We start from the raw sequence: 14,528 nt of genomic DNA, 5'->3' as shown, positions 1-14,528 counted from the left end.
CAGGATTGCTGCTCGTGGTACTTGTAAATTGTGCAAGGTCCTTAACTATTAACTGTTGCTTACTCTGCAACCACAGCTGCTACATGATAACTGCTAAAATACATAAAGAAGCCTTTATAAAATTTGCCATATGCAGAGCTGTAGTGGACAGAGAAGGAACCCAGAAGTGAATTTCTGTCAGTGAACATTTTACAAAACGACGGTCAACAGCACAGAAATATGCAGGTCAAGTAAAGGAGTGAAGAAGAAATGACAAAATGTGGTGGAGAATGAAGGGGAGTTTACAAGCAAACAGAATAAAGGATTATTTGAAGGTTAAAAACAAAACAAAAGATTATTTAGGAAAAAAAATACACTTGATGATCCAGTTCCTTTAGTATGGCTGGGGTGGTGGTGATTGATCGAGTCCTGGAGCACGCACAAGCTTCTTTCACCACCCCAGTCTGTCATAAGCAAAGAAAATTCATTTTTATTACACTCATCATGACACTGTTGACCACATTTTTCATGTAATGAGTGCATTTACGTGTTTTGCCCTAGTTCCCCCTTGTGTCTCACCTCTCTTGCTTTCCCTTTCAGGTTCTACATTGAAAGTATCTCCTATCTAAAGGACAATGCCACCATTGAGCTGTTTTTCTTGAATGCCAAGTCCTGTATCTACAAGGTAAGAACTGGGGGAGCTCTGGGTGGCACTGGGGTGGGCTGAGACACCTGGGTCTGCATTCTCTGCCCCAAAATTTACATTGGTCATACCCAGACTTCGAGATACAACCTTCTCCTCCTCCTCTTGCCCTCCCTCACTCCTCTGTCTCTAACCTCCCTGGCCAGCCTCTCTGTCGGAGAGAGGTTCTGAGGTAAAACAGCCCTGGAAGTAACTCCTGTGGTTGGCAAGAGGGAATCTGCAGCTGCTAAAATTATAAACTGGCTTGTATTTAGAAGGAAATGTCTGGGTTTGTGTGAAAAAACCACCGCTATTGAGGCCCGCTCTGGGCGGAGTGGATGTCGTTAGCCGTTCCCGCCCGAAGAGGGCGGCAATGGCCGCGCGGGCTGCGGCGCGGGCGCCATCTTGTGGGCTGGGCGGCGGGGGAGCGGGAGCGTTGCGGCGGGTGTGAGTTTGCGGGAGGTTAAATGTGTGCGTGCGTGAGATCGTACGCGGGTGAGGGAGCGTGCAAGGAGAGTGTGTGAGTGATGTGTGAGTGCACGCGTGTGCCACTGCAACTGGGAGCGTCTGAACCAGTGTGAGCGTGTTAGGGATGCATATGGCTGCGTGTTAGGGATGCATATGGCTACGTGTTTGTGACAGTGTGACTGAGAGTGTGTGGGACAGGGGGAACAAGCATGTGGGTGTATGGGAGATGGGGTGTCTGTGGGTGTGTACTGGAGACCTTGTACAGGAACAAGCCATGCAGGAAGAAGTGGTTTTTTTGTACCAGAAATAGCCCTGCCTGGTAGGCTATTGAAAACACCAGCCTGCTGTCAGCAGCACCGAAACTCCGAGCTGCCCCTTGCCAGCCGTTCTGTGTGCCAGAGATAAGGGCGTCCTGGCACGGCCTCTGCTCCCCCATTGGAGTGTCCGCGGCGGAGCTGTGAAGCTGATCCCTCCCGTGCCCCAAGCCAGCCCTACAAGTGAAAAGGCAGGGTCCAGAAAATTAAGCAGGCTCAGAACGCACTGAGGTGGAGACTGGCTGCGTGCAGGCTCAGCCAGGTGGGCTGAACTGGTGGCTCCATGTGTGGGACTGGGAGAGGTTTTTCAGCAGCTGGGATTCCCTGGGAGGATCTCTGTTACCTCCCTTCATGCTGGCAGAGGCTGTTCCTGGTGATTCACCTCCATATGCCAGGGAGGAAGTGGTAGGAAAAGACAGCTGTATTCAGGGAGTGATTGCACCGCCATCCCACAGCCCTCAGCAGGTTTGTGATCTGCTAAGCAAACCTAGCTTACACCGAAACTGGAGCCTCGCTTCCTGACATCTGCATGTCCTAAAATGCAGGGACTGACTTTGCATCTTCTAAAGTGCGGGGTAAAAGCCAGAAAAAAATGCCTTTTTTGCAGTGCCCAGGAAAAAGGCAGGGCTGCTGAGCTGAGCTGTGCAGAGCTTTGCTCTCTGGCAAGGCTGCAATTAGATGTGCTTAGTCAGCCCTTTCCAGCAACGAGCCCAGTGAGCATCACATTTTTGTTCCTGGGGAAAAGTTCCTTTTTGGAGTATTGCCAGGAAAAGCTTACACTGCTGTTCTTTTTTTTGGAGAAAGCTTAATAAGAAGAAGAGAAAAAAAAAATGAAAAAGAGTGCCTACAGATCTAGGTTGGTCTATTTTAGTCTGACCTCTCCTGAAACCATTACTTTGCACATTTGAGCTGACTGTCATCTCCATCCAAAAATAGCCCTGCTGGATTCCCAGTCTCCCATGCGGGTCCTTCCCCATTTGACTTCCAGCCACAATAAGCCATGCTGTACTAATAAAAAAGGCGCTGAATTTGAAAGTTGGGTGCAAAGTCTCTGCGAGCACCCAGCCAGCATGCCTGGAGGATTTTCTAGGTGTAGAAAAGGTGATTCAGTGTCTAAGCACAGCCAGTGCTTGTTGTCCCTGCAGCTAGCAGGGGGTGTTGCATGCTCCCAAACCTTGAAAGCATCCTTGTTGCACAAAAAGGTTTCCTCATTGGACTTCCCATGGATGGCTTCACCCCAATCTCCCCTGCAGCCTGGAAAGACCGTACCGTGTATGATATAAATGTAGTTCATAACGCTATGCTAGAACCTCAGCCCTTGCCCTATTAATTTTCCAGACACAGACCCTCAAATGTCCCCATGCACAGGGCTGCTCAAGTTGGCAAAGAAGACAACCATGGCTTGTTTAGTTTGGGGCTGCTGGTCCCCTGGGTTGCCAGCTGGCTCTGTGTTGGGTGCTGTACTCCTCTGGCTGTGCCTACCGCTCCTCCTCACCCACCCTGTTGTATAACGAGACATTCATGGACCTACACCCCCAAACCCTTGCACAGTACCACCAAGCCACTGCTGTGCAGAAAGACCAAGCTACATTTGCACTGCCAAACGAGACAGGGCCTGGCATCGGGCACTGTCCCTTGATTAGTCAGGCTGTTTAATTACTAGCACGTTCTGGCACAGGTTTTGGCCTGTGCCAACTAACTCTCTCCCAAAAGTGCTTGGGCACTGTTTAGGGATGAGCACCTGTTCCCAAGAGGCAGTACAGCTGAGGTAACCCCGTCTGGAACCCGTGGAGGGAGGAAGAGTGTTTAATCGTGAGCTGTACTGTGCCACATACCCTTAGGGCCAGAGAATGGGCTCTGGCCCACTTTACCTACTAGTATAGACTTGTCATAGCATCGACGTGTGGTTGTAGAGGCTGGTTTGTCCGTGCGGTGCCAGGTGCTTCAAGATGGGAGGAAGACCAGGCACTCTGGTTCTACTCTGCATCACCCCTTGCGATGGGATATGCCCGATTGCCACAGCCCAGCCCTGTCTGCCCCTGAATCAATGTCTCGCACCAGCTGCTTCCCTTGGCAGGCGCACATCGTTAGTGCAGGTGCCTGCGTGAATCAGGCAGCTGAGCTGAACAGGGGAAGGTGTGTTTATTGCCCGTAGCAGAGCTGGTCTTCACTCCCCAAGGAGTTGTTATGAAGGAGGTGAAGGAAGTGCTTGTTTTAAAAAGCTGGCAGTGGTGAAAGCCAAGGACACCTGGATCTTATCCTCTGTTTTGTTCCCTTTGTTTTTGATTTTGCCAGAGACAAGCCAACGCAGCAATTGTGGCTTGTAAATGAGGTGTGGCCATGACTTGGCTGGAGCATGGATTACAGCAGTGATCTATATTTAGATGCCTCGTTTCTTGCCAGATGAAGTAAAATATTAAAAACAGCAGCTTAAATAAATACAACAAAAAAGCCACCAGAGGCGTGAGCGGAAGTGACCCAGTGTATGTTGCCACTTACGTATGAGACAGCGTAGGAGATCTAGTTGCAGAATTGAGGCCTAAACAGTATCTTAGTAAAAGCCCACTGTTTTCCCAAAAGCTGGCACTGGCAAGGACCAGAGACTTCAGGAGAGCACACTTGGCTGCAAGATTAATGCTCCTGCCTCCCATCCCAAGCATCTTTGATGCTGGGTCTGCATTCCAGATGTTTAGATGGAGCAGTGCCTGGACTCCTTGGTTCTGTGACGGCTGTCTTGGGAACAGCAAAAGGACCCTGAGAGGATCTCATGGGACCATCAGTGTCCTTCATGTGACCATGGTGTCCAAGCAAAACACTCACAATATCACCTGACCCTCCAAGATTGCTTTCATCAGGGGCTGGATCCTATAGAATGGAGCAGTGAAAATATCTACTAAAAGATTTGTTTTCACAGCTCATTCTCAAAACAGCCCCAGCCGCAATGCTCATGCGGATGAAGGGGCCGAAACCAGAGCTCTCATCCTGCAAGAGGGAATATGGCTTTTTTTTTCCTGTGAGTTTACCCTGGGCAGGGGCCAGAGGAGTTCTGCGGGGGCTTTGACACAACTTCAGTGAACACAAATTTTCTCATTTCCTTGCTTCTGTGAGTCAAGGACAAGGCTGTGTTCCCCTGAAGCACAGGTGACATTTAGGAGAGAAAAAAAAAATTATTTCCCAGGCTACCTTTCACTAAATCACACAAGAAAATAAAAATTACCATTATTCTCCCCCTTCCATCTGTCTTCTCCTCCCTCCTGCCCAGGAATCCCTTCATGCCACATCCAGTTATGCTTCATTTACCAAGCCATTAGGCTGAATATTTGGCTTTCTCCACATCTGAGTGGACAGGTTCTCCCTCATTGTGGTCTCCAGGAGCACAATGCTTTGAAGCCTAGCCAGGGGAGAAAACTGGCACCGCATGCTTAACCATGCAGTAGCCAGGAGGAGATGCATGTCCTTCTTGCAGGAGCTCAAACTTACTCAACTCTTTTTCTTTCTTGTTTTCTCCACCTTTCAAGGAACTCATTGAGGTTGACAGTGAAGTGGTGTTTGAGCTGGCTGCGTACATCTTGCAGGTAAGCACCTGCCTTCCCTCACTTCATGCTTCCTTGTGTTGCATTAAACCTCTTGACTTGCTAAGTCCAAAACGGCTGCACGGAAGTTCAGAGGTTCACTTGCTTGCAGAAGAAAGATGTCTTTACACAGTTTTCATCATTTATACCAATGCAAAATAGATACAGAAGGCTCTCAAACCAGACCTCTGCATGCATGGAGCAGATTACACAGCCCAACATTTTGCATATGTAGATGTATTTTTTTTGCACTGACACAGATATCCAAAACCCTGGGGTATGATGTAAAGCCAGAGAAAATCTAAATGAATGCAATTTCCTACATGAAATCCATATACAATGGGTTCTTCTCCAGTGACTTTACTTGAATTTTTTTCCCAGTGGAGCTTGGCCCTCTGATGATCTCCATAAGGTCCTATATATGCAACTGTCTGTATTCTCCAAGGTAGGCAGAAGGGCTTAAAGACTTTCCAAAAAACTTCTCCAGAAAAAAAAAAAAAAAGTATTTTAAAGTCCTGCTCTTCAGGAACAGGGAAAGGGTCAGAGAGCAAATTACCAGCAGCATTTGATAAATCTCTGGTTCCCAAAGAGAAATCTTTTCAGGGTAGCAGAGGTGTTTTTTTGTGAAAGATCTCTTTTTAGGCGTACGACTGTGAGAGCAGATCAGAGATAGTTGTCAGATGTCTTGTTCCCCTTTCGTACAGTGTAGTTTTCATTTTTTTTTCCTGTCAGCCATAAAGCTGTGGGGAGCCATGTGAGCAGAGAAGCCATCTCATCAGACTGCACTAATAAATAACAATGCATTCCACTACTATAGCACTTTCCATGTTAAAGAAGCAATTAATGTGTAGGGATTTGAATCTTCATTAAAATCGTTTTACATAACAAAAGTGGAGTGAGAGAGTCAGGATGGGGGACTCAATTAAAAACACATTATAGAAATTGCATATTGGCTGTTGGGGGAATACACATCAAACAAGAGGCTCATTGTGAAACCCAGCAATAGGGTTATGAATCTATTGTCTGCTCATCCTAATGAATAACTTGAGCGCTTAGTAATTGTACAGCCAGATCCAGATCTGCCACTGTAACCCTCCTTGCTGTGATTGTTTCTCAGCACAGACAAACACAGGATGTTACGTGCATTCCTGTAGTAGTTTGATGTGTAACTTAATGAAAACAGTCAAAACAAGCCACACCTCTGCTGTCTGTAACCAAAAATTACTACAACCCATGTTCATAACAGGACCCAAGCAAAACACGAGGGATCATACTGCATTTTGTTCCACTTCTCACTGCAGCACTCAGGTCAAAGAATTGAAGGATGGAAAATCTAGCCTACAAAATTGGTTTTAAATTCACTATGGTCATCCCTGTGCAGGCCAAGGCATATCCTTTGGATTTTGCTCTGTGTTGAACTGTAATCATTATATCCTCAAAGACTCCTTCCTATGAACCAGAGGAGAGCTTGTCTGCCGTAAAGGACTGTCAGAACTCAAGTGATTTACTCTGCAGATTTGTTTCAAATTGTTGTGTTACCAGAACAAATTAAAGTACAACCAAACCTCTGAACTTTACTCCAGCCTCAGGACTGAAGCACCACTGGACATGGGCTGACAGGTTTTGCAGATGTAAAGACAAAAGACCTGAATGTAAAACCTGGTCCTCTTGGCAGTGGAAACTCCCTTACTGCAAAAATTATATTCTTGCATTGTATCTTCTGTGCAGCTGATGGCAAATTAGGTGCTTTAGCATGCATCATGTGAAATGCATATTGCCTAAGGAAAATGCAAAATGTGTATTACATCTATTGAGGACGGGACTCACCAGATTTTGAGGGTTCACCAGATACACGATTAGAGTCAAGTACTAATCTAACTCCTAGAGTGGAACATTACCCAGCCCTTTAACATCAGGCTGTGATGGTAATAAATAGAAATATCTAGATATGTAAGTAAGGGAGCTAAATACTCCCCAAAGTACCGAGCAAGAGTTGGAGAAACCTGTGTCTTACATCCCCTTGAAAGCTGACAGTGAACTAGTTTTTGAAAGTCTGGTTACTAGAAAATAACGAGAATACTTGTAAAAACAGTCAGAGAAGTTGCAGTCTCAGAGACTGCAAAGTCACTGAGACTTCAGAGACTTTCTAGTAATGCAGTATCTACATTGACAAAAAAAAAAATTACTTATTTACTAGCATTATTTCCTGCAGCTTCTTGGGTATCCACTAGTGGAATGAGGAACCATCTGGCCCTGTATTAGGCAAACCTTTTGTTTGTTAATCTGCCCAGTTCACTGCATGTATCATGCACTTGACATTAGATACTAGTCCAAAAAATACATGAGGAATCAATTACAACAGGAAATTGCTGCTAAATGAATTTTTCAAATGGAAAATCTTGAACAGCCATTTTCTTATTTTTTTTTCTATTTCTAATATATTTTTACTTTTTCTTCCTCATTTTACAGGAAGCAAAGGGAGATTTTTCAAGGTAGGTGAACTTAAAAGTTTTTGCCATTGTGTGCTGTGAGAATTAACCTGGTAAAATCACTATGTGAGCAATGCGACTCGGTTGTAGCTGTGTAGCAACAGAAACACATTGCTAAATAGACATCGTGTTTCCTGAAATCGTTTCTTCACAAAACACAGCCTTTGACCAGAGCATGCCTTGCAAACAGCATTGTTTGTGACTTTGCTGTTGACAAATGTCTTTATATGCCCATGAAGTTCAGGAAATAGACTGGTCTTCGGAAGGAAATTACTAAGGAAATGACTCTGCGATCACTGTTAAATCACAGATCCAGCCAGAGGCAACATTAAAATTCCATCACTAATTGATATCTCAGCTTGAATTTGGATAGAGTTCTTACAATCATAATGATTATGGGAATGGTTGGTTTTGTTAAACTTCTGCTATCCCTTGAGCCAAATCTTCAGACTTGCTGTAAGAAATTCAAAGAGGTGACTGTGCTCGGTGTTTCAGGAGACTGTTAATGAAATGCCCAAGAATTTCCATTTCAGTTGACGGTATCTCTCAGTTACACATTACTAGCAACCAAAGGTCAGATGGCTGTTTGATGCCTCATGTGAGAAACATTAAAGGTCTTATTCTAAAGCCCAGGAGAACTGTCTATGCTAAAATAAAATCACATACTCGATATATTCCTTTTCCTGATCTGAACATGAGTTCAGCTGGAGGACCACAATATCTATTGAAGTTAGTTTCAGAGAAGAGAAAGTGTGAATGGGCAGTGACGTTGAATTGCCAGATGAGCCTAAAGAGGTTTCTTAATTTTGTCAGCATTGAGATATACTGAGAGAAGACTGTAATGGTACTCTGTGCACCCCAAGGAGGCTGAGAATAACAGGCAGGTTCTGCCTTCTGGTGATCGGGGACTTCTAGCCAGCTAAAATTGAGACAAATTGGTGACAAGGAACAATGCATTGCAAATATTGCCTACCCATCATGGAATCTGAGATGACATAAGGTCACCCTTGCTAAAAGGAAGTTTAAGTTCGGCCTTATCATTTCTCAAAACTTTAATCAACTTGCAAAATCTTGACATGCATCTGACTGCAGAAACACAAGCCCAGTCTTGTTTCATTTTTCAGTTCCACCCAATTTGGAATAACTCAGCTATCAGCAGTGTTTATTTAGGGGGCACCGGAGTACATGTGGTTCTTTTAGTTTTCAGTCTGGTTTTCCATGCACTGCCAAGTGCTCAGCCCAGAAGAGCTGGACCAAGCAGAGTTTTGCCATTCAAACCTGTGATAAACCACATCTTCCACTGGTTTTGCTCTGAAGAACAATATTTAATGTTGCTCAGAATATCTTGGACATGACGAAAACACATCCAGAAAGTGTACATTCAGATTATGAAACACAGACTAGAAAGGAATCAGATGGCTCACGGTAATAGGACTGAAAGCATTTCCTCTCCAAGTATCTGTCTCCAGACCAGACGTGGAAACAGCCGGTGGAAAGCATCCATCTACTAAAAGCTGTTTGATGTCCCTTGTAAAAGGAATAGTTGAGTTTATCACAGTGCATTTTCCTAGGCCACAGAGAAATGAGGAATCTTCTCTGAGAGCACAGAAGATACCTCAACACATGGTGTTAACTGGTTCCTCCACATCGGTGTGGCAGTCATTAAAACAGTTAGCTCTTAGTCCTTTCCACCTGTGGATCACAATGATTTGAAGTGGACAGAGGAGTCCATGGAGGACTCTGTGGAGGACTCCTCCACAGAGGAGACACGGCCAGGGACCTTAATTTATAAATAGGCTTTGGTGGCAATCTGCCACATTGGTGGAGTGTAAAGCCTATTCTTGGAGGAGGGTAGAAGAATGCTACCCTGGCCTCCTGGTCTAGGAGAATACTTAGCTCCTGACCTTCTCCCGACCTCCTGGTCTAGGAGAAGACTTAGCATCTCCAGGGATGTCTGTCCAGCAGCTCCCCTCTAATGTGCACTGACATGGGTTTATGTGCTGGGCGAGATCCAGGTGCTACTGAAGTCAACATGAGGTCATTGTGGTCAAGATTTTGCCTGCTGAGATTTGTGGTTATTCATATCAGCACTGTAAAATCTGGGAGGCAAATCAAGTCTGGGGCCAGCAAGAGGAACAAATGTTCTGACTTCTCTTAGAGCTGAACTTATCTTCAGTGTCTGGAGTTAGCTGATGTTGAAATGCTGTTTGAAATAGAAGTGGCTACTCTTTGAAACAGAGAAGCTCTGCAGTTGTGAATGCCTTGCTGCTGAGATTTAAAGATAGTATGTTGTGCAGGGCAGCATACATTGCGTGAAGGCTGAACTCTTGAACTCCTGCTTTGTTTTTGAAGAAATAAGTTAATTCTACAGGTTTGCATGCTTGGAACGCAGACTGCAGATTTCCCACACCTGTCCTGTCTATTGCCACCATCAGATTTATAGCCTGTGAGACTACAAGTTTCTCTTTGGCCCTCATCCAGAAAAGTGCATAAGTACTGGCTCATTTGTAGCAATGGGAGAATTGCTGTTTCCCATGAGAGCCTTCCTACGAGTCGCTGCTGATCACCTCAGGTGCTGGGATAGCCAATGCCAAATTGTCACAATTTCAGCTGTGAGCTGGCACTTGCCTGTGATGGCCAGAATGTGATTACCTCCAGACCCCACTGCACTCAGGTGGTAGATCACAAGGAGCTGGTTCAGGACTCCTGAATGCAGTTGCAGTCTGCTTTTTGGGCTTCATGGGACCTCAAAAAACAAAACTAGCAGTCAAACTCTAGCAGTCAGTTTTCTACCTCTGTGAACTGCTGCCTCTACAATAACAGCAGCTCCCACTGCTGCTTTTGAGGGAATAATCCCATGCATCAGAATAATAACTGTGCTCACAGTACTACTGTTTCCTTTCCCCAAAAGGGGCTTATATGCCATTTTAAGTACATGTCCGATGTCCTTTGGTAGGGCATCATCATCTATGAGTCTCTAGCACTGATTCTTTGCCACCTTGGAATACTGCCTAACTCGGGCATCACACTGACTGCCCAGTGTTTGGTAAGCACGGAGAGCACACAGTTTGAGTCACCCTTATCTGTCTTGAGCTAAGATGCCTCAATATCCCTGACAGATCAGTTTGGCATCCACAGTGAACAATTTGACTAAGGCCTTTTCCATTTCCAATGTGTATTTCATTTCAAAAACAAGCCCTTCAGAAACCCTGAGCTCCTGAACTCATTTAGATCAAGTAAGAAAAGTATTTCTCAGTGTTTGCTGTAAGTGGCCTGATCCAACTCGGTGTTTTGCAAGCAGAGTTGTACAAAGGGCACATCTCTTAATTGATACAGATTTAGGCAGAGTGAGCTTTAAAATAAAAAGTTATTCTCCTTAAGGAGTTCCTAGTCCACTCTGGTAAGACCCCACCTGGAGTACTGCGTACAGCTCTGAAGCCCTCAGTACAGGAAAGATATGGACCAATTGGAGTGGGTCCAGAGGAGGGCCACAAAAATGATCAGAGAGCTGGAGCACCTCTCCTACAAGCACAGGCTGAGAGAGTTGGGGTTGTTCAGCCTGGAGAAGAGAAGGCTCCAGGGAGACCTGATAGTGGCCTTCCAGTACCTAAAGGGGCCTACAGGAAAGATGGGGAGAGGCTGTTCAGTAGGGCCTGTTGTGATAGGACCAGGTGTAATGGTTTTAAAATAGAAGGAAGAAGATTCAGACTGGATATAAGGAAGAAGTTCTTTACAAGGAGGGTGGTAGAACACTGGAACAGGTTGCCCAGAGAGGTGGTGGATGCCCCATCCCTGGAAACATTCAAGGCCAGGTTGGACGGGGCTCTGAGCAACCTGATCTGGTTGGAGATGTCCCTGCTTCTTGCAGGGAGGCTAGACTAGATGGCCTTTAAAGGTCCCTTCCAACCCTACCTATTCTATGATTCTTCTGCATTAAAGGAGAATGGTTTTCACGTTATTTAAAAGAATCTCCAAATGCTTCAGCTGACAAGACTGAAAAAAAAGTTTACATTTAGGCTGGGACATTTTCACTGAATTTAGGACAATTGAGTATCCCTGTTCAGCTGATTCTCAGGCTGAATAGGACACTTAAGATTTTATCTGTGCTTTTTCATATTAGTTACAGAAGTTTTGACTTCAAAGGCACAGAATCACATGTATAAAGCTCTTAAATTAGTATCCTACAGACAGAGGTAAAGGTTATTAACTCAAGCTAATCTTGTTGCTAGTACAGAGCTGAGTCACACTGGGTTGGCAGAGCACGGGCAGGACAAATTTCAATTCCTTAGATGAACACAAGTCCTACAGGTGTGACCCTCTTTAGGCCTACATAGAGGAAGGAACCAGGGTGCCCTGGCTAATTTTGGGGAGAGCATCATATATTGTTAAAATAATTGAGATTTTCTCTTTAAATAAATCCTACTGGATTTAGAGTCCAGTCTGACATTGACCAAAATCTTTGGGGAACTCACACGTAGTTCAGTTTTAAACATTCAGAATCCAGCTCTTCAATCTTAAACAGCATCTGTGTCAAAGCAGCTGGAAAACACATATACTGATCATTTGTCCCTCAGTTTGTGGAGAGGAAAGGAAAAACCCTAAGTAAAACAAAATCCTGAAACATTGAAGCTAGTTCCTCAGACAGGCTCTAATTGCTAGATTTCTTCCAGTTAAGCAATACGAGCCATCTCAAGTGAACTCCAAGTATATCCCTGCAACATATGAAAGAATAACAAGGGAGGAAAGCAAACGGCCAGTTTCCTGTTAAGCAGAATTTCACAATAATTTCACCGTTTGGGCAGATGGTAATCTGACATAGTTTCAGGCTTACTTTTCTTTCTGTGTAACCAAGTGACATTTAACCAATTAGAATTTATTAAGGGGTTACAAAACCCAGGCTGCATTCTTGCAGCCTTATGGAGGAGATCCTAAGCACGATATTTCAAATGGGACCATTTAATCCGAGAATCTCATACGGCATTTTCTCCATCATTCGACAGAATTAATTACCATGCTGAGAAAAGCTGATAACTTTAACCTGCAGTTTTGCTTGGTTACTGATCATTGTTATTACACATGCTGGAAAATGTGTGGATTTCCTGAGACATAACAGCATATGTAATCTTGCTCAAAATTATTGCAGCCAGTTTGCAAAAAGTTGTTTTTCACAAAAAATGCTTATGAAGTGGCTAAATAGGACTTTTGCCTTCAATCATAGGATCATTTAGGTTGGAAAAGACCTTTAAGATCATCAAGTCCAACCATTAAGCTAACACTGCTGAGTCCACCACTAAACCAAGTCCCTAAGCGCCTCATCTACACATCTTTTAAATATCTCCAGGGATGGTGACTCCACCACTTCCCTGGGCAGCCTGTTCCAATGCTGGATAACCTTTTGGTGAATAAATTTTTCCCAATATCCAATCTAAACCTCCCCTGGTGCAACTTGAGGCCATTTCCTCTTCTCCTATCGCTTGTTACTTGAGACAAGACACTATCTCCTTGTGTGAGACACTACCTCTGTATGTAGAGAGAAATACTGAGATGGGGTCACTAATTTATTTGGCCAAGGCTTATTAAACAAGCAGGACCAGAACTAAGACCAGAACTCAGGAGTTCTGTTTCCTAGGTCCATTCTCCAGTCAGTTGACCTTATTTCTGGATATCTAACCAGCTTTCAGAAACCCATGCATATGGCTTTTCCAGTTCAATTTGTTCTTATTATTCAGTCTTTTAACTGTTATAATTTCCACCATAGTGCAGGAATAAAGTAGTCTAGAGGACACAGAGAAAATGTGTTTGGAGCCTTTCCCCTCTGTATTAATAAATCTATATCAAAAGCATGCTTCCATATATAACAACACTGGAGGTTGGACACTTTCAAATAGAAAATAAATGCAGCACAAGTGATGGGATTAAACAAACACTTTCTAAATACAGTAATAAAATAAACACACTGAGGTATTTCACTAGAAAGAGTGGGAAAGGCAGTAAGTACAAAACCACTTGTGATCTTGCTGGAAACATTTTAAAAATTACAGGGTTTGATGTTTTAAAAGGAGCCAACAGGAAAGTGACCTCATGGCCACCAGTTCAAATGCAAGCTGAGGCTTTTTTTTTTTTTCCTTTTTCTTGATTTGACATCCTTTTGAGAGTCTAAATTCATTTGTCTTGAGACAAGTCTTGCCAGAAGACTCAGTGAATATATGGATTATGGAATGAAATACCTTTTTGTTCCTGGAAGTGATTACTTGAACTACATTTGGTGCTTTAAAGTTGTGAGGCACTACCTTTATGGTATTTTCTACGTCCTGAGCAGAAAAGCTAATCCCATCCTACAACATCCCTAAGAATGTCTTTTTCTCTGATTCTTGAAATACTTTTTATCACAGAGCAAGCAAGCCTTGCTCCTCACTGACAGAAAAGACAGAGCTGACTGGTATGAGCCCTTTCTTTTATGGGAGCCATTACTGATTCAGGCTTTTTCCCAGACTCTCAAAGATAGTTAGTCACCACTAATCTTGCCCTATTTGACAATTTTCAGGACTCAGAAAGTCCCTGTTTGGAAATTACTCCCTGTTTTCCCAGAAAAGTTTTGGAAATTTCTCAACTTCCTTCTTTGTGAGCAGACAGCCTCAAAAAAATCCTCACTTGAGGGCAGTGACTGCTGCTCGTGCTCCGATTGTGCTGGGTTCTACTTTTTTTCTCCCCAGTTTCTTTCAAAATGTCAAAAAACCTCAGTAAGAGTTGAGTATGCACATGCCGTGGAGGAGACATCTCTGGGCAGACCCAGGAAACTCTGTAAACAGCAACAGCTTTTTTTTTCTAAGCTGTCAGTCACAGAGCAGAGTGGCCAGATCAGCAGATAACAGGGAACAGAGCAGCTTCGTGTTCAGACTTGTGCAGATATTTACCTGCTATGGAAGGAAGCATCTGAATAGTTTTTGAGTATTTGCACTTACAAAGGAAGATCTATCTGCTGGTCAAATGACCATGAGATTTAGGCAGGAGTGGGTGTTCAAAC

At 44.1% G+C, this 14,528-nt stretch overlaps 1 protein-coding gene across 2 annotated transcripts in view; it reads left to right on the top strand.

Annotated features, from left to right (window-relative positions):
- Window positions 1–14,528, top strand: part of FRMD4A (FERM domain containing 4A) — a 223,853-nt gene that overhangs the window by 142,908 nt on the left and 66,417 nt on the right. For both annotated transcript variants that reach the window (XM_086745341.1, XM_086745347.1), the window contains exons 5-7: window positions 580–664; window positions 4,962–5,018; window positions 7,485–7,507. In XM_086745341.1, coding sequence (XP_086601467.1) covers window positions 580–664; window positions 4,962–5,018; window positions 7,485–7,507 — 165 coding nt within the window. The remainder of the gene's footprint in view (window positions 1–579; window positions 665–4,961; window positions 5,019–7,484; window positions 7,508–14,528) is intronic.

The sequence above is a fragment of the Chlamydotis macqueenii genome, chromosome 1, assembly GCF_036417535.1.
Source record: "Chlamydotis macqueenii isolate bChlMac1 chromosome 1, bChlMac1.mat, whole genome shotgun sequence".
In the NCBI taxonomy this organism is placed as follows: domain Eukaryota; kingdom Metazoa; phylum Chordata; class Aves; order Otidiformes; family Otididae; genus Chlamydotis; species Chlamydotis macqueenii.
Note: the sequence above shows the minus strand (reverse complement) of the source record. Positions and strands in the feature narration are given on the sequence as shown.